Below are 18,548 nucleotides of genomic sequence, written 5' to 3'. Positions count from 1 at the left end.
AGTTGATGAGGCTGGAGAAAAAAATGTTGGTGGGCTGGAAAGGAGAACCTTCCTGTGGTTGTTCCATGGGCCTCGGATGTCCCATGTCGTCGTCCTGACGTTCCTGGCATTCCCAGGGCTGTGAGGCCTCAGCTCTGAACCTTCCTCCGTACCAGTCCTCCTGCCTCAGGCAAAGCCAGGCAGGCTAGTCTGTTGGGTACTCGACTACACGACTACATATGATGACAATTGTGAGGACTGTCTGGGTGTGGGGTTGTGGACAGAAGTCATTAGTATCACTATTGTCAGTATACTTAGGTTACAAATATCAGGTTGTTGTGTATTATGTCATGTGTGGTAGCCTGCTGGCCCTCTGGTCCCGCTCCCCACATAAGAACGCAGGATATGGCTAGGCCAAAAAGGAACACCCACGGAGCCATAGATAGGGGAGCCATACCACTATATTCTCTCTGGCGGCCGGGCAAGACACACGCAGTAGTAGCCACATGATCTGCAGTCCACCATTCACTTCTCCACCTGTCAACCCACCAACCAATCAACGCAGCCCCGCAGTTACATCAGTAGCCAATTGGCTAACCGGTTACAGCTGATGGCCAACCAATCACAGTTGATGGTCATTCACTACCCGAGCCAGCACCTCCCCACCTGAGGCGGAGAGCCTGGAAACTGCTCTCTGGGACTCTGTCCCCACAATTACATGTATATGTATATATGACATATATACATTCTACATGTATATAGAATATATATTGGTGCGAGATGTCACATGACCAAGTCCTCTAAGAGTGAAAATGCTGTCTTCATTGATTCTGTTCATGCCTTTGATCCTTTGTTGCTTGCTGGCTAATGGAATGCTCAGTAGTAAACAGGCCCAACACTACATATTTTATTGCATTGTAAAATGGAAAGTGGGGGAGAGAGTATGTGGTAATGTGGGTTTTGTGCTTTCCGGTGCCTTCTTTTAGGAGGAGAGAATGGGGAAAGCTAGAGGACAAGATCTTTTGGTATATGAAACCCAGAAGAGATATGCTAAGAACCAATGATTATTGAACCAAAAGATAACTCTAAATGGACTTTCTAATGAATGGGGGTAGCTTTCTGAAAATATCTATGATTGGCAATGTTACTTTTTTGTGCAAGAATTTTTTTTTATTAGTTTCAGGTGTATAAAACAATGTATTAGTTGGACATTTACAACCCTCACAAAGTGGCAACCCCCTCCCCCAACCTACCACCCCTCCGACATCGCACACAGCTGCCACAGTTCCACTGAACCCATACTTTTGTGCAAAAAATTTTAAAAACCGTTTTATTATGAACATTTCTAAACGCATAAAAGTAGACACGATAATACAATGACGCCCCATATACCCATCACCCAGCTTCAACAATTTTCAACATATGCCTCCACCCAGTGCCTTACTTCAGCAAATCCCAGGCACCATAGCATTTCATCTGTAAATATTTCAGCATGTATAAAAGATTTTTATAATAAAACTTTTTATTTGGGAAAAAGGTTTAAACTTACAGAAAAGTTGCAAGAACAATACAAGGAACTCCTATGTATCTTTTACCTAGATTCACCCATTGCTAACATTTTTTGTATTTGCTTTCTCCGTGTGTGTATACGTACATATTACAAAATAGATAAGAATATATATAATTATTCTTATTCTTTTCTTGACCATTTGAGAATAAGTTGCAGAGATCATGACTCTATCCCTAAGCACTTTAAAGTGTATCTCCTAAAAAGACTCTCTTGTATAAACAGTACAATTATTAAATTTAGAAAATCAATATCTTATACATTTCTATTATCTAATATTGAGTTCATGTTCAAATTTGGCCAATTATCCCAATATTATCTTTTAAAGTCATCTTTTCCCCGAAAGATGTCGTGTCTCTTTTGTATCCTTTAATCTGGAACAGTTCCTCTGCCTTTCACTGCCGTCACATTTTTGCAGTGTGTAAGTCCACTGTTTTGTGGACTGTCCCTAAATTTGAGTTTGTAGCAGTGTTTCCTCAGGATTCAGTTCAGGAGATACATATTTGGCAGGAATGCCACCTGAGTGGCGTCGTGCCCTTCTCAGTACAGCATATCAGGAGGCACATGATGTAAATCTGTCCCATTACTGGAGACATTGAGTTTGATCATTTGGTTAAGGTGACGCACAAAAGGTTTCAATGTGCTTCCCGTGGTGTCTTCCTTTTCATAAGTGGCATAATCACAGCCTGATTGCCTTTTTCCACTACTGTGTTTTTGGGGATCTGTAGTTTAAAAAAACCTTTTATTATGTTTCGCAGGCATACTGTTTTTCTCAAGTGAGTCTACCGTGGTTTTGTACATGTCCTGCAAATGCTGTCTCTGGGAAAATGACTAGCTGAGCACCAGAAAGGAGCTGCCTGTTTATCAGTGGAGCACATAAGCAGTGGGGTTCTCTGAGGATGAACAGGGGAACTGGGCTTGGTCTCGTTCAAGCTGCAATCGATGTAGTTCAACCTCCACATTCTCTGGGAAACTCTTTGAAGTTGAAACGTGAAGCTGTGTGTTTTATTTCCCTCTCCTCAGTGCCCTCTTCCTCCTGGCTGCTGCAGGATGCCTTCCTTTCAATGACTCCCAGGTAAGTTTAGGCAAACACATTTTGCCTTCCAAGTATCTATTACTCTCTGAAGCCTGCATGTATGAGCAGAATTTCCTAGTCCTTCCTTTTAGAATCAGAATAACCCTGGCCAGAATAACAAAGGCATTTAAAGCTTTCAAGCTGGGTCCCTTTTGGCCAGGCCAATGCTTCTCCCCAAAGATACTGCAGTGTGGCCCATAGAGCCCTGGCCTCTGAGTGCTGTGGTGGGTGCCGTCTGTCCTCCGTATATGCCTGGAGAAACTGAGGCCAGTGCCCAAGTGGCCCCAGCCTCACGCACTGAGGCATAGTTGATTTTTATACTCTCATCCGCGGAGTGATTTTTATTTTGTTATCCTGTTTTTCTTTATTAGGCACTGAGGACACACCCCCATCCCCAGTAGTCATCTCATGGCTGAGTCTTTTTCTTTCTCTTCTTCCCTAGCATTTATTAAGTCCCCATTTAAGTGTCAGGCACTGAGCCAGGCTCTGGGGGCACAAAGAAGAAGAATTGCCCTCGTTCAGACAGAAGTTGGAGTCTAATCAGAGCAAACGGGAGCAGCACAGACGATAAACAGATAATTATAACACAGAGAGGCCGGGCTCTGTCCCGGGAGGTTTGGGGTGCTGTGAGGCGCCTAAGAAGATGTGGGGACTCACGAAGTAGGAACAGCTAACAATTATAGGGAGCCTGCTGTGTGCCAGGTTCTGTGCCAATGTTTTATGTGCCTTATTTTATTTAAAATCTCACAACAAGGGTAGGACTACTATTATCTCCATTTCATAGCCAAGGAATAATGAGGCCCAAAAGGTCACCAGCTAACAAATAAATGGGGATTTTAGAATTTAATGCAGATATTTCTGATGCGAGAGCTAGGCTCTGCTTACTGGACCTAAATATTGAAGGCTAAAGCGTTAGCCAGGAGGGCAAAGTCCTGCAGGTGTCCTAAGTATCCTGGGATTTACCTTGATTGAGCACCACCTGTGTATGTGTGTGCTCCTGTGCTAATTCCTGCCTTCCTGGAATTTACAGTCGAGTGGGGGTGGAGATAGAGACAGGAAATAAGTATGGAGACAGATAAGGAAGGGAAGATGAGAGGCTGAGCTGGTGGGGGGAGGCATTCATGCTTGAGGAAGTGCAGGTTCTCTTTCTCTGGAGAGTGGGCAATAGATGGGACTGGCAAGGTTTACGGAGGTTTGTCATAGAGATCCTTCGGTGTCTTGAGTTTAGATTTTACCCTAAAGTCACTGGGGACTGTTGAATGATTTTAAGCAATAGGTGACACCATCCCATTAGCTCTTTAGAGATCCAGTGTGAGGGTAGTGTGGGATGGAGAAAGGGGTGCTGGAGGCCGAGAGCATATTAGGAAGATGTCATAGGCAACTGGGTAAGAAAAGAGGAGGGACCGACCTAAGACCCCAGAAGTCTGCCTAGGTACCCCTGCTTGGCATTGTGCGTCAGCGTTTAGCGTTTCTGGTTGCCATGCTGGTTTCTGTTTGTACCTAAAGCCATTTTTGTTTTTAATCCTGTATTACAGTTTGATCCAGATGGATATTTCTGGGCTGTAATTCATTTATTCTGTGTTGGTAAGTTTTAAAAGAATGCTTATTTAAATAAGTGAGGCTTATTATTTAGACCTTAATGTATATCCACTTTTTAGTGACTCTGGACAATAGGAAGATTAAATGCAACCTGTCAGGGTTAAAATTAAATGGGCGTTTTCTGGTTTGATTTTCCTGGTTTGGACTTTTCCTCAAATGTTTCCATTTCCAATGTAGTCTCCTCTTTTTCGTGACAAACATTCATTAACTCACCACGGCTTGGGCTCTGCTTGCTCAAGTCCACTTGTGGAATGCTGGTTGGCTTTCTCTAAAAATGGTGGGAAGAGATCCAAAAGTTTGTGTCAAAGACACTCATCAGTATACAAAAAAAAAAAAAAAAAAAAAAAAAATGTAAGTGGGAGAAATGAAAGGACCATCTGACTATATTTCAGATCATACTTTGAATGTTTTTTGTCTGTAGTCCTAGGGTAAAAATACAGCGCCCTTACTTTGTTACACACTGTTCCGAAATCCAATGGTGTTTCTCTTTCTCCTGCTCACCATGCGAAGGAAACCAACAGCTTCCTGTTAATTGTATCCTTCTGTTGATCACAAGCCTTCCCACCCAGCACTCTCTGTACTAACCGGCATTATCATGGGGGATTATGCAATGCTCTTCCTTGAAAACCTCCAAAGTGTGGTTGGTCGCCCCCTGGTGGCTCTGGGGAAATCCTTCTGGGAAAAGAGTTCCTTCTCCATGAGGATTTTGTGCTTCCCTGGAAATGGAGGCAGCCTGTGAGGCAGAATGCCCTGTGCCAGTAACACGTGTTGCTTCATTTTCAGGGGCTTATAGGATACTACAGAAATCCCAGAAATCCAATGCATTAAGGTAAACTTTTAAAGTTTGGTGAATTGTTGTTTGGTTTAGGAAAGGGGTGAGACCCACGGTGTCGTGAGCTACTTCTGTTCCACCAGAGACTCTACAAGTCTGGGTTGCAATGGGGGCAGCAGGCTCTGCCCGTGAGCCCTTTGTCGTGCTGTTGAGATGGTCCAGGCTGGGTCCAGCAGGACCTGAAACAGGCCAGTCCTCAGCGATGTGTGAAGAGCAGGGGAGTTTCTGCCCTCTTCCTTCAGGGGCAGCCATTTAGGTGATGTTTTTATAAAAATTATGTGACCATCTGTTTTGGGCCCCATTTACTTCCTCCAGCTCAAGGGTACAACTCTTTTTTCTTGTTTCCCCAGCCCCTTTCTAATTTAACTAAGTTAAGACCCAGAAGTCTCCCCAGGCAGTAGCTCTGTTCTGGAGTAAAATGAGGCCTTTGTTGTGGGCAGTCAATGGACCAGCCTTGACAAATGTAAATGAAAAGAGAATTCAGGCCTTGGTTGGGCTGGAGCTGTGAGGTCGGAGCCCCTGGACTAGCCTGCTGGCTACTGGCTTACGGGCTGCCTGAAGGCCTAAAGAGAAAAGGTCTGAAGAGACTGACTCCTGGGAGAATAAGTCCTCTGAGGATGTGTGGCTTTGGGTCCCTACAGTACCTTTTGTTCTTTTAGTAAGTGTTTATACAGCAAAGGCCAGTAGAGTTGCCAGATAAGATATAGGATGCCCAGTTAAAATTTGAATTACAGTTAAGTGGTGAATAACTTTTTTTTAGGGTAAGTATATCCCATGCAATATTTGGAGCACACTTATACTAAAACACTGTTCTTTATCTGAAATTCAGATTTAATTTGTTAGATATGATAGCCCTAGAAGATGGTCCAGTGGCCTGAGGTAGTTGGCACTCCATTAAAGTGGCAAATGAACACATAAGAAATAATCGGCCACAAGTGAAAATATGTGTGATAGTACTAAACTAGAAAATGGTTTTTAAAAATGAGCCAGGAAATAGTTTTGAGTATGCGCTTCATACTATTTATTGGTAATTTATAAATGTAATAACTTATACATAGATATAATTTATTAATGTAAGATAATGACGATTTTGTGTATGTAAAACACTTTTATTATTTCACATTTACCTTTTTTTTTTTCTCATTCTTTAGTGACATCGACCAGCAGTACTTAAACTATATATTCAGGTAAAATATAATTTACATTTTCAAAGAGTAACTCAGATCCTACTAGAGCTAATGGATTTTTATTTTCCAATAATATTTTGATTAAGAACTTCTGAGTCAATATGCCTGCCAGGAAGGAAAACTAAATAATTTGTGAGATAACTGAAGTTGAGGAAACCAAATAGCAGTCCTGCCCTTAGACCTGACAAGAGGGGCCGCCGTCTGGCCCTACACTTTGGAAGGCCATGTCTCTCCCCATGGGATATGGAATCTGGAAGGCTAGGGGGATTTTTTTCCCCAGAGCCCACAACCTCCCTTCTAGCTGAGGCCCCAGAATTCCCTACTCAAGTGGTCCGTCCGGAGCTCTATTCCAAGGCCTCTCTGGGTCTGTTTCCCAACTCATTCCAAGACCCAGAGGTGTCCAAAGAAAGGTTGTTGGAGGGAGGGATGTGGCTGGAGAGTGGACATGCAGGCTGAGGTGTCAACACACAAGTGTGTGAAGCTCTCGGGATGCAGGATGGAGCCCGGGGTAGGAAGAGAAGGGGGCACATTAGGACCGCAGCCAGAGGCTGGATGTCCCCATGCTGCTACATTCTGACATGAAGCTCCAAGGACTCCAAGAATTGTACATTTTAATCTGAACTTTCAGATTGTTTTGCAGGTATATTTGTTTAGGTAGGATGAAGTTTGAGGCTTGATTTATAATATTTAAATGTGGTATATGGATTTCCATTTGTACCGTTACCCTAAGCCAAGCAAAGCGTAGGGGTCTGACCACTAACTGGAATAGCTGGGGAGCATGCTTGGATTTTGGTAGTCTCAGACTGTGTACTGCAGGACCTAATTGAGAAGCAGGGTGAGATTTGCTGCTGGGAACCCAAGTTTACCTAACGCAGCAACCTGCAGTAGAGAACGCCAAGGTTGGAGAGGTGCCTCTCAGCATTCGGTCACACTGGTTTCTGGAGGAAGTTACTCGGCTGAAAGTGTTCAACATGAGCTGTATTTTCCATTTGCAGATAAAGCTCATAAATATCTTAGTAGTTATTAAAACACCTTTTTGATAGTGAGAATCACCCCAAGCACGGCTGAGGCCTCTTTTCTGCTCAGCTGAAAGCAATCATTATGTCCATTCTGCCAAGACACACCAGCTGCCCTTTCCAGAGACTCTTATGACATTGGGCCCCTTAAGGCATTTCTTTTTTCTCCACAGAACTTATAGCCAACAGGAGCAGCAGAAGAATAAGGGGATAGAAAAATGAGCCTTTGTGACCCTCACCTAGTTCCCCTCCTTCCCTCCTTCCAGCTCCTTCACTCTGGGTGAGGATGTTCACTTCTGGTGAGCCTGGTGCTGGAGGCTTCCTGGTTGAGCCCAATGCCAAGCCCTTGCCTAAAGTCACTATTCTATTCCAAGCCTTTTTTCAGTACAAGTGAGGACGATGTGTGAATCAGAAAGAGGGCTGCTATTCACTTTTCCACGGGCCTGGACACTGAGGGCATCAGCACTCAGAGATCTGTGCTTGTAGGTGCCGGCCCGGAGCGCCGCCTGCCAGGGCCAATGACTGATTTGATCTCTTCATTTTTTTGAGACAGCCAAGTAGTTGGATGGTTCTCAACGTTGGCACGTACCACTATTTTCTTGAGGAGGTATTTGCATCCTGACCCTGACTCTGGGGTTTCTTATATAGCTAGAGGTCTAAGGCTCATGGTAGGGGGAAAGGATGAAGGAAAGAGTAAAGAAAGAAGTTATGTATGGGGCTGAACGTAGATGGAATGTCTAAAAATGGTATGGCTTTGATCAGAATTTTGAGGTAATTTATAAGGAATGCATATTATTTGATGTACACCTAGCACCACTTCTTTTTAACATAAGCAGACACCAGTCTCTGTTCATCTATTAAATAGAAAATTACTGTAATGTTCCCTGCTCGTATCCCACCTCCTTGTTTTGCAGTTGAAATTGTGTGTGTGTGTGTGTGTGTGTGTGTGTGTGTGTGTGTGTGAAAGGGAAATAGATATTATCTCGGGTATGACTTGTGAAACAGAAAAAAATGTATTGGCATTTAGCCTGTAGAGATTATATTTTTTTCATATTTCCCCATTTTATTTCCCATGAGCACCGGAATGTTTTCTGTTGTGTTCCCCAAATTAGAACAGTACCTGGCACTTACTAGGCACTCAAATATTTGTTGAGTGAATGAATTTAAAAGGTCTGCTGTTTATCTTGCATGACATGCCTTTTATATTGGCATAATTTCTTCATTAGAGTTTACATATAATATGTAATCTTAGTACTATGGGGGGCTTCAAGTTACATTTCTCTTCAAACCTATCCCCACCACAAACATACCTAGAAGTGATTAATTGCAGTTCAGGAAACATGTGGAGTATTTGCTGTACGTCTGGCCCTGTGAGGCAGAGATGAAAAAAATATGGTTCTTGCCCCCAAGGAGGGCACAGTGTACAAATTAGGAGTGGTGTGACACTGTATTTGCAAACTTCAAACAGGGGTTAGCGCCCAACTGTTTCATTTAGTTATTTCTTCTTATTTTTACTCCCTAATATTTTATTTCAGGGTCACTCTTTCGGGTGATGCCGATGATGGGATTTGGGTGTCATGGCAAGCCCTGGGAGATACTTGGGGATGGAAATGTGCCCCGCATATCCTGCCACAGGAGCAATAACTTCTACTGCTGAAGTTATAACCCAAAGGGGATCCAGTGAGACAAAATAATGGAGTATGTGTTTACCAAAGAAAGAAGAGATGGCAAGCAAAGGACAGAAAGTCTCTAGTCTCGTTAGTGGTGTGTGTGGTTTCTGTAGGTACATGTAAACCCTGTCATACAAACCTGCAATTTCTGAATAGCCAGACATGGGGCTATTCTCTATTCTTCCTCTGAGCCTCCTCTCCCTCTGCCTCTTTCCATCAGATAACCTGTGCTTTAGAGGTAGAACAAAGGAAGAGCCTGAGAAAGACAGAAATGGTGCCAGGGAATAACCCAGAGCGGGGCAGGGCTGACGAGCTAGCCATGGTTTCCCTCCTCAGAACTGTCCTCCTCCACACTGTCTATAATGTCACCCACTAGAGATTTGTTGCTATGGTTCTCTCAGTCCTAGTGCTCTTTAGAGCCCCAGGGGCCATAACAAGGTAAAACAACTGATGCCCGGACCATACCCTCGGAAATTCTAACTTAGGCCCAGATGTTGGGCTATTCTGATGTGCAGTCAGGGTTAAGAATCAGAGTAGGCCATCCAGCACTTAAAAAAAAAATTCCCTCCCATACTTGTATAAAAGTTTTATTGCTAACCTTTAACTGGATCGGCTGCCTGGATGGCATGGAGTTGTGATGGAAGAGTATAGAAGGTGGGCTTAGAGAAGTGTGAAGACGCCATACACGGGCGCTGGAAGATGGGAGATGCTTCCAGAGAGGAAGATGGGAGGGAGCCAAGGATGAATACGACCCACATAAGAGGAATGCTCCTCCATCTCCTTTTCATCCTTTTTGGCATTGATTGCAAATCAGTCCAGGTAGTTTTCAGGCACATGGTAGGTGGGATGGATCATTTTGTGGGTTACCTTCTTGGACTTCTATGCAGTTAATTTTGTGGCAAAAATCGACTTATCTCCCACTCAATAGCTAGCTTTTAGAGTGCAGCCTTTGTAATTTCAAGACTGCTTTTGTTTCGCTTACAAATTCTCTGCAGAGTAGGTGCACATGATATTCACTGGCAGCACGGCTGACCCTCAGAGTGGGGCATGCATCCTTAGTCCCTGGCAGGGTAGATGCAACCCTCTTGCCAAAACCTGAGGCATTTCAAGAGATTCTCAGTCTCTCACTGAGGAGGTGGATTTAGGCAGAAGGAGATCATTCAGTGCAGATTAGGCTGATTTCACTATTTCTAAGTAGAATGGTTGGACATGGAAATTGTTGTTTTCTCAGTGCCAGAGAAGCTTTCTTCACTACTCTGCTGTTTCTTTTTCAGTGTGGCGCTCCTGGCATTTGCATCTCATCCCACAGGTAAACATCATTTTGTTTGTTTGTTTGTTTGTTTTACATTGCCCATTCAATGCCGTGCTCTGACCTGGTTGTATCTCTAAGGGACATTTTATAAAAGAATGTGGTTACCTTCCAGGATGTCAAACTCAGGGATTAGAAACAGCCCACAGACTTGAAACTGTTCTTAATAACCCATTCTAGAGTTATTGCCCAGGAATTTCTTGAATTTTGTTGTGTATGTTTTCATCTGGTGCAATCTGAGACATACAGACAGGTTTCATAGCTACTGAGTAAACTAGTGCTTGCATTGTCTTCTAATTCTTTCTTCAAGCATCCAGAATTGCTCTTCGGTTCTAGTGCTAAAGGATTTGGTGAAAAAGTTCAAATTCGCCCTATTTCTAACTGATATCTTTTTATACATTTTTATCACATGCTATCATCTAATCTTCATAATTCCTGATGAAAGAGGTCAAGTTTTAAAACTTATGTTTACCCTGTTGCTGCCTTAATTACTCTCTCGTTGTTTTTCAGATTCAGGAATTACCCACAATAACACTAGTCCATTGTGGTTTTTCACTTTGAAAAGTTTTGAAGTTGATGCCAAAGATAAAGCAATCATATGAAGTGTTGTATGGCTGAAAGTACCTGTTTTCTTGGCCATGCTCCTTCGACTGTTTATTGACCATTTGTTATGCAGAAGGCATTTTCCAAGCCTTCAGGGTCTCAGTTTTCTCATCTGGAAAATGAGAAAAGTGGATTGGATTATTTCTAAAGTCCCTTCTAGCTCTCACGCCCAAAACAATGACAGCTTTCTGCGGGTGTTTTTACCTACTTCAGACTATTTGACCTCATATCCTTAGGGAACTGTGGGTAGTAACTTGGGTAATGTTTCTAGATTGTATTTGACATATCCAAACCCATGTCTCATAAGGATAGTTTGAATTACTTTTCTCTTAATGCATCATTTATGCTAGAAAAGGATATTTGCAAGAAGAATCAATTTTCTTACAAATTAGATTTTAAGTTCAAAAAAAGAATGGACATTGGACATCAGACGCTTGGCTGCCATTCCTTCTCTTTGATCACGTAGTGTGGTGAATGATTCAGGGAAGGTCTGTGGTGGGCAGCTCAGGGAGTAGTAAAGCCTGTGAGGTTCATCAGAGAGAGGCTTGGTACTGGAAGGATTCCTGGCTGCGTCTTTGGTTTGTTGCAGTTTTCATTTCAGGTAGCTGAGTTGTATCTTTGAAGAGACCAGGTATAGAGCGCTGGCTTCTGAGAAGGATTTTGCTGGACTGATGAGCCTGTCAGTGACTCTGGTGTCAATGGCAGAGGCGGCCTTGGCTCCCCAGTGAAGTCCAGTGGGCCTTGGCAGCCATCACAGCAGGGCTCTGGCAAAGGCACTGGAGAAGGTGGGTGTGGGGTTCCGTACACGCTGGTGGCAGCCTTCCAGCAGAAGCTGGTGATTTCCATCTATACCAGCACCAAGTTCAGTATCTAACCCATGAGCATCCCACATCTACTACTATGTGTATTAAGTAATATAAAAGCACTCTTTTTATAAAAGGGCTCTGTGTGGTCACCATGATCACATTTGTTGCTTTCCTATAGAACTATTACAAATTGTGTGTCAAGGTACCTTAACAACAGGTATGTCTGTTTCTCCATTCACCTCCTGTTTGTGGAGCACCATTGACTTGAACCTTTGGTAGATCTGGGCTTAGTCCTTGAGTGCCTGCCTTGATGAGGACTGTTGAGTAACAGAACAATTTTGGCTAGAGTTGGGAAGCTGCTTGTAAAATCCACATGAAAAGAGACTGTTCAGGCTTTTTAAAAAATGAAATATAGTTGACATTTAACATTGTATTTGTTTCAGGTGTACAACATAAATGATTTGATATGTGTATATGTTGTAAAATGATCGCCATACTAAGTTTAGTTAACATCCATCACCACACATAGTTACAGGTGTTTTTTTCTTACGATGAGAGCTTTTGAGATATACTATCTTATCAACTTTCAAGTATATAATACAGTATTATGGGGTTTTTTTTTATTATTAGTTTCAGGTGTATAAAACAACATAATGATTAGACATTTACACACCGCACTACAATACAGTATTGTTAACTATAGTTACCTCACTGTACATTACATCTCCAGGACTTATTTATCTTACACCTGGAAGTTTGTACCTTTTGACCACCTTCACTCATTTCACCCACCTCCCATCCCTCATTTCTGGCAACCACCCATCTCTTCTCATTATGGGAATATGCTGTGTTTTCTTTATCTATTCGCCTGTTGATGCTCACCTGGGCTGTTTCCAGGTTTTGGGCTGTCACAAATAAAGCTGCTGTGAATATCCTTATACAAGGCTTTTTGTGGATTTATGTTTTTCTATCTCTTGGATAAATATTAATACCTAGGAATAGGATTTCTGGGTCTTAGAGTAGATGTATAGTTAACTTTTAAAGAAAGTGCCAGTTTTCCAATGTGTTGTACCATTTTACACTCCTACCCAGTAATATGTGAGAGTTCCAGTTGCTCCACGTCTTCATCAACGTTTGGTGTTTTCAGTCATACTTTAGCTATTCTAGTGGGTGGATCCTGGTCTCTCAGTAGCATTTTGACTAAACTGCCCTTTTCGTTCATTCATGATGAGTGACTAGAAAGATAAGCTGTCTTGTAGATGCAGATGATATCGCTTTGGGTCATAACCTTTGGAATGCACTGGGACATGATGGCAGGGATCATGTCAATAGTTCTCCATGTCCTAGGCACTAGCCCTGCCACTTTTCCCCCTCTTGGCACTGGGTTTCCATATTGGTGAGTGGAATCTATCTCCTCCTCTGATCTCTCAACTTCTTGGTTCATGTAGGGGCTCCAAGAATCTGGGAACCTTGATTCCCTTTGGACTGTTTTAAGCAGTAATAAAGAAGAGAGATTCTTCTCGTGTTTGAAAGCTTGCATTCGTATTTCTACGGGGCCCCTCTGCTGTGGCGTTAAGAGAGAGAATCTCAAGGCACCGAAGAGCAGGGAGAGCCACAGGAATCTGACCCAGCAATGACCTTGTTACCTGGTGTGTCCATTACTCTGTGTGAGATAAAGCAAGCAGCATTAATCACATCTTGGAACTAACCTTCCCTTTTTCCTCTCAGTTCTGAGGGCTAAACTGTGGTGAGAGGAATTTTTCTTCATATTCAAATATCAATTAGTCTTGAATGCGATAAGATGGTGCCATACTTTGTACTGTGGCAATTCCATGCTCTGTAATCTTCAGAGAAATGGGATTCACTCCCTCACTCAGAGAGCCAATGAAATTTTAACTGCAGGGTCCAGGAATGAAGACTCAACCCAGACTTTATTGCACCAGCTGCATGTTGATACCACAACACATGTTTACAATTCTTGAACCACTTAATTTGTGCTTAAATTGTGCATTCTGCACTAGATGTTGCAGGAGTGTTGTTTTGTGAGTATCTTTACAAATATTTTAAGTTTCTGGATTTAGTCCTCCTGTAGTTGGGGTCAGCTAGCACACACTACAACAGCTTCAGGGCTATTTGTAGCACAATCGTTAGCCTTTGCTGTTTAGAGGGTGGTATGGACCCTGTTTATTTAAGAGTGCTACTTTAGTGAAAGAGGAGGCAGGCTGAAGGCATCAGAAGGCAAGCATTTTGGGTTGGTTTGAAATGGAGTACCAGCGTATTCAACTGGAAAGTCTTTGGAACGTTCTCTCCAGGGAAAGCAGGAGGGTTTAGGTCTCTCAGATACTCTCAGTTCAGTGGTGCTTATGCTATGTTAGGGGTGGTCCTAATACAGTGAATGAAGGTGATGAGTGAGATAGAGTCCCTGTTCTCAAGGACTTGATAGTTCTAGAAGGAGAAACAGACATGGAGTCAGCTAAGTGCTATGTAAAACATGTGTAGAGGTTTTAGAAATGGCTCAAAGATAAGAACGAGCTATACTCTCTCGCTCTCTCAATAATTTATAGGATAAATTTTCAGGATTTGGGTGAAGGGTATAACCTAAGTGGTCAATTCTAAGATGGTGACTTATTTTTTATGCTCCTCCCTCCCTGTCTACCTCTGACCCCTCCACAGCCTGGGCTGGGCTGTAAAGGTTGCCCATGCGTCGTGAGTCTAGTTCCTCTCCCTGGAGTGTTTCTGATGGAAGACTGGGTGCTTAAGAGGAGGCAGCGCCCGAGCAATCTCGAGGTCCTGCATTTAATTTATCTCCTTCTCTGCCCGTTCTTCATTATCACACTGACGGCGCTGCAGTTTCTCTCACACGAAGAGGGAAATTGGGAAAGGGCCAAGATCCAACAGCTGCCGAAGAGACAGACAGCAAATCCTCCACAATGTCCCCTTTACTGCCTGAACAGAGGGCTCTGGCCGCCCTCTAGGATGGGGGTGTCTAGGGTTACCTCGGCTGTTTTTTCTGTGGGAAAAGAGACTTCAGAGGTGGTGCTCTTATGCCCTAGACGTCTGAGCCTTATGATGTCGTTTACAAACTCCCTCTACCAACATAGGCCCCCAGGAGATGACAAAGGTATTCAGTGGAATCATGGCAGACAGATGACAAGAACGCTTAACCTCTTCTTGGGCTACACAAAAACCAGATCCCATGACTCCCTCTCCTTTTAGTTAAATACACACACATATGCACAAATGAAACAAAGAAACAATAGTCATAATTTAAAAACAAACAAACAACCCTCCAAAAAACTGGAATTCAGAACCTTCTTTCCCAATACTAGGTGGTTGAATCCTTTGAAAGCATTTAGGTCTCCGAGGACGTGTCTCATGCCACTGTGTCTTTTGTCCTGAAACTTTTGGTTAATAAGCGTAGTGATGAAGCCAATACTGCCCATATGTCCCACTGCACACCTAACATACTATGGACAATGATAAAAATCAACCCTTCTTGCTGCAGTCCATCCAGCACTGACGAACAGACCAAGGTCGGGGACCTGGAAGACCCAGCTCCTCCGGTGTTTCAGAAATTCCAGATTTGGAAGGATTAAGCTCTCTGCTGTGGAAATGCTTAATTCCTTTTCCCTGGACATTTTTGGAAGGCTTTCTGCTTTTTTAATCTCCTGACTTCTTATTTGTGACCAAGTTCAAATTCCAGAGAGGGAAGCAGCCAATATGTGTGATTATTTCCTCTTGCACCAAGTGGAACTAAAAGAATGAACTTACTTCACTGGAAATAAATGTACCCTTTGGACCTTAAACTAAAATGAACATGCACGGTTGGTCTGGCCCCTGTGCCGTTTGTGCAGTAATTAAACACAAAAATGAAAAAACATGTCAGAGTCATGCATTCATATTCTTTTTTTAGATATAAGGCAGAGAAGAATAGAAGAATCTTTTCTTAAAAGAAGATTCTTTTTGTCCCACACTGTGGCTGCCTGGTGAAGAGGAAAGTTCCTAGGGATCAGAGTGACAGGGGTTCACATTGTGGCTGCACAGTCCAAGAGTTGTGCAATCGTAGGCATATCTCTTCTCTGAGCTCTAGTTAAAATGGGGAGAAGAAAACTTCACAGAGTTGTTACAAGGATTGAAAGAGAATGTACATAGAGCTTTTAGCATAGGGCCCTGCCCAGGACAGACTCTCACTAAATGGGCATTATCACCATGTTATTATTATTATCAGAACATGCCAGTAACATAGAAACCCTAGGAATGCCAGTGTGAATTCAGTGCTGGGCAGTTCAACACTCAGAGTGCTGCTGTGCTAAAGACCCTTACCTTGCGTTTCCAGGGGATCTGGGGGCATGTGGGCTGTGTGCACCATTGTCTCACTCTTGCTGTGCCACTTAGGTGATCTCTTCAGCGTCCGGGACTTTCCGTTCCTGTATTTCTACAGATTCCATGGCAGCTGCTGTGCCAGGTAATCTTAACTCATAAAACCCTTGCGCTATTAATTTGTATGTTTCTGTACTATCAGCTGTGTCTTTGTTTCAGTGAAGTCCAGGGTCACTGCTGGGTGTCCGAGTAAGTGGCAGAGTGGTGGAGGGTGCAGGCGTGGCAGCACCCCCAGGCCATCCGTGGGTTGTTATGAACACCCTCAGGTGCTCAGGGCCTGACGCCTGTGAGGACCCGTGTCCTGTAGGAGTTCCTCATCCAGAGCAGTGGTTCTCTAGCTTGTGGAAGACGTAGGATTCCCACACTTTTTTTTCTCCACGAGCAATTCTTAAACAGAATTTCAGTATATAAAACTGATGAAATTGGTTCAGTTCAAGAGAACGTTTGGGTCCACAATCCTACCCTTTCAACTACCACCTTGGCTTCCCTCTTACTCCTGAAAGGCAACCTCCAAAAAACCTCAACTGAACCCCAAGACTATGAGAAATAGATTTTGGAAACCATTGACTAGGAGATGTCTAGACAGCAAGGTGCAGTACTTGGGAAGTACTCAGGGGTGTAGATCAATTCAATGGATAGAATTAGATACACAGAAATGCATCCTCATCCAATTTCCCTTTTCCTGCCATAATTGCCACTTTACTGAACTTTATTGTGCTCAGAAATGGAAAGGCTTCGGTGGGCAATCTCAAAACATGTATTCTGATATGATTACAAGGCGAAAAGGCCAGACTTGGGTTGAATTCTCACCTTGCTGCTTCCGAATTATCCTAGTTTTCCCAAGCCTTAGTTTAGTTTTCTCATCTGTAAGATGGAAAAATAATGCCAATGCAGGGTTGTTGTATGCATTAAATAAGGTATATAAAGCCCTAAGTATTGTGCCTGGCATAGTAAATGATGGCCATTATTATTACCTGCTCAGGTGTACCACAAATAGAATGTCCACAAACCATGAACAATTGCTATCTAAAAGTCAGACCACCTATCCCCACCTATATAGGATTGTGCCTTATGAAGCAGTGATTCTTTACAGAGAATCAAAAAGCTGATATGTAGCTGGGTGTTTTGATGGGAGTATGTTAGGACAAAAAAAATCAATATTATAGAGTTTGCTTCTGTATTTGAGCCTCAGAATGATTTCTTTATCATCCTCAAAAAAGTCTGAGGAGAACACTCACAGAATTCATCTTCCCAGTTCCTCTCAATTTGGTCAGGCTTTGTCACTTGACTGTCAGCTAGGATTGTGCGGCATGAGTATTAGTGCTGCTCCGGTGCCCATGGACTTGTTTCCCTGTGGGTCAGTTATGTGGCAGCACAGGCAAACGGTGTGGAGGGGAGAGCAACCATTGTTTGGTTGTTTGGAACAGAGCAATACAGATCACAGCCTGTTGATGTTCGCTCTGTGGGGGTGACTTTCAGTTTCCATTTCTGTCCCCTGTTAATCTGTAACTTTCTCATAACCCACCATGAAAAACCAGTGTTTTTTATTTGAAAGATTTGAAAATCTTTATTTGAATTGCTTTAACTCTCTGTTACATTTTACCTCATGGCTTCAGTACAAAGCTTCACCTCTTTTAAGAATGTGTTGGTTTTCCCCATCTCATCTTGTTGGCTCTTCCATGACCATACCTCAGACTAAGAGTTGTCACCTTCAGAAAGTTCTAGGAGAGCTGAGAAGGTGTTAGGGAGACCTGATGATACAGTAGTAGCCATGACCCTGACACCCCATTAACGAGGAGCCCAGGCTCTTTCACTTCTGGGGTCTTCCCATTGCTTTTAAGATTTGCCTCCATAGCAAGCATTAGAAGAACTGAAAATGGAAAGAGAAAAACAAGGGATCCATGAGTAATTTAGAAATGATTCACAGACGTACAAGTCAAGTGATGGGAACGAATCATGGATGCTTTTGTAAGCATGTTGGTCACACACCAGGAGTAGCTCAGTTCTAGTAGAGCGTCTGTGCTGAGGGGATAGGTCAACATGGAATCATGCCCTTCCTCTGGCTGGAGGTGGAGAGGAGAGAAAAAGACTGGAGGAGAAGGAGGTATTGGAGATTGGACAGGCTCTTGTGAAGGTGTTACCTCCTTGGACATGGGTGGATGCCACCCGAAAGAGTCCCAGAGCGCTGGCTGCCTCAGTTTCTCCTCCCAATCTCACAACCATGGGCACCTAGAACATCTCTCTCTGGTCAGGAGCATCCATGATGAGGTTTGAAGAGTCATAGAGAACTGCTGAAAAAGCCAGGAAGCCTGGGTTATAATTGTGCCTGTGTCTCAGTTTGCTTGTTAATAAAGTGGGAACTGAGATTGGGGAAACTTTCTGTTCTGAAAATCTCTGATTTCCATAAGGTAGGAGGAGGACCGATACGCTTATTCCTACTTTAAGAACATAGAACCTCAGGCAAGAAATAAATGGAAAAGGGGGGATTTGGGCAAGGTTACAAGGACCAGTGAGCACAGCCAAGA

At 43.1% G+C, this 18,548-nt stretch overlaps 1 protein-coding gene across 8 annotated transcripts in view; it reads left to right on the top strand.

Annotated features, from left to right (window-relative positions):
* The window catches only part of SLC35D4 (solute carrier family 35 member D4), a 114,564-nt gene that overhangs the window by 41,272 nt on the left and 54,744 nt on the right, over positions 1-18,548 (top strand). For all 8 annotated transcript variants that reach the window (XR_012498781.2, XR_016021149.1, XR_016021150.1 and 5 more), the window contains 6 exons: positions 2,570-2,621; positions 4,157-4,205; positions 5,004-5,049; positions 6,204-6,239; positions 10,200-10,234; positions 16,039-16,108. Coding sequence is in view for 5 of the 8 variants with exons in the window: in XM_074340236.2 (XP_074196337.2) it covers positions 2,570-2,621; positions 4,157-4,205; positions 5,004-5,049; positions 6,204-6,239; positions 10,200-10,234; positions 16,039-16,108 (288 nt within the window). In the remaining 3 variants the exon portion in view is untranslated. The remainder of the gene's footprint in view (positions 1-2,569; positions 2,622-4,156; positions 4,206-5,003; positions 5,050-6,203; positions 6,240-10,199; positions 10,235-16,038; positions 16,109-18,548) is intronic.

This window comes from Rhinolophus sinicus, chromosome 4, assembly GCF_057876585.1.
Source record: "Rhinolophus sinicus isolate RSI-liver-muscle chromosome 4, RSI-T2T, whole genome shotgun sequence".
Classification (NCBI taxonomy): Eukaryota; Metazoa; Chordata; class Mammalia; order Chiroptera; family Rhinolophidae; genus Rhinolophus; species Rhinolophus sinicus.
Note: the sequence above shows the minus strand (reverse complement) of the source record. Positions and strands in the feature narration are given on the sequence as shown.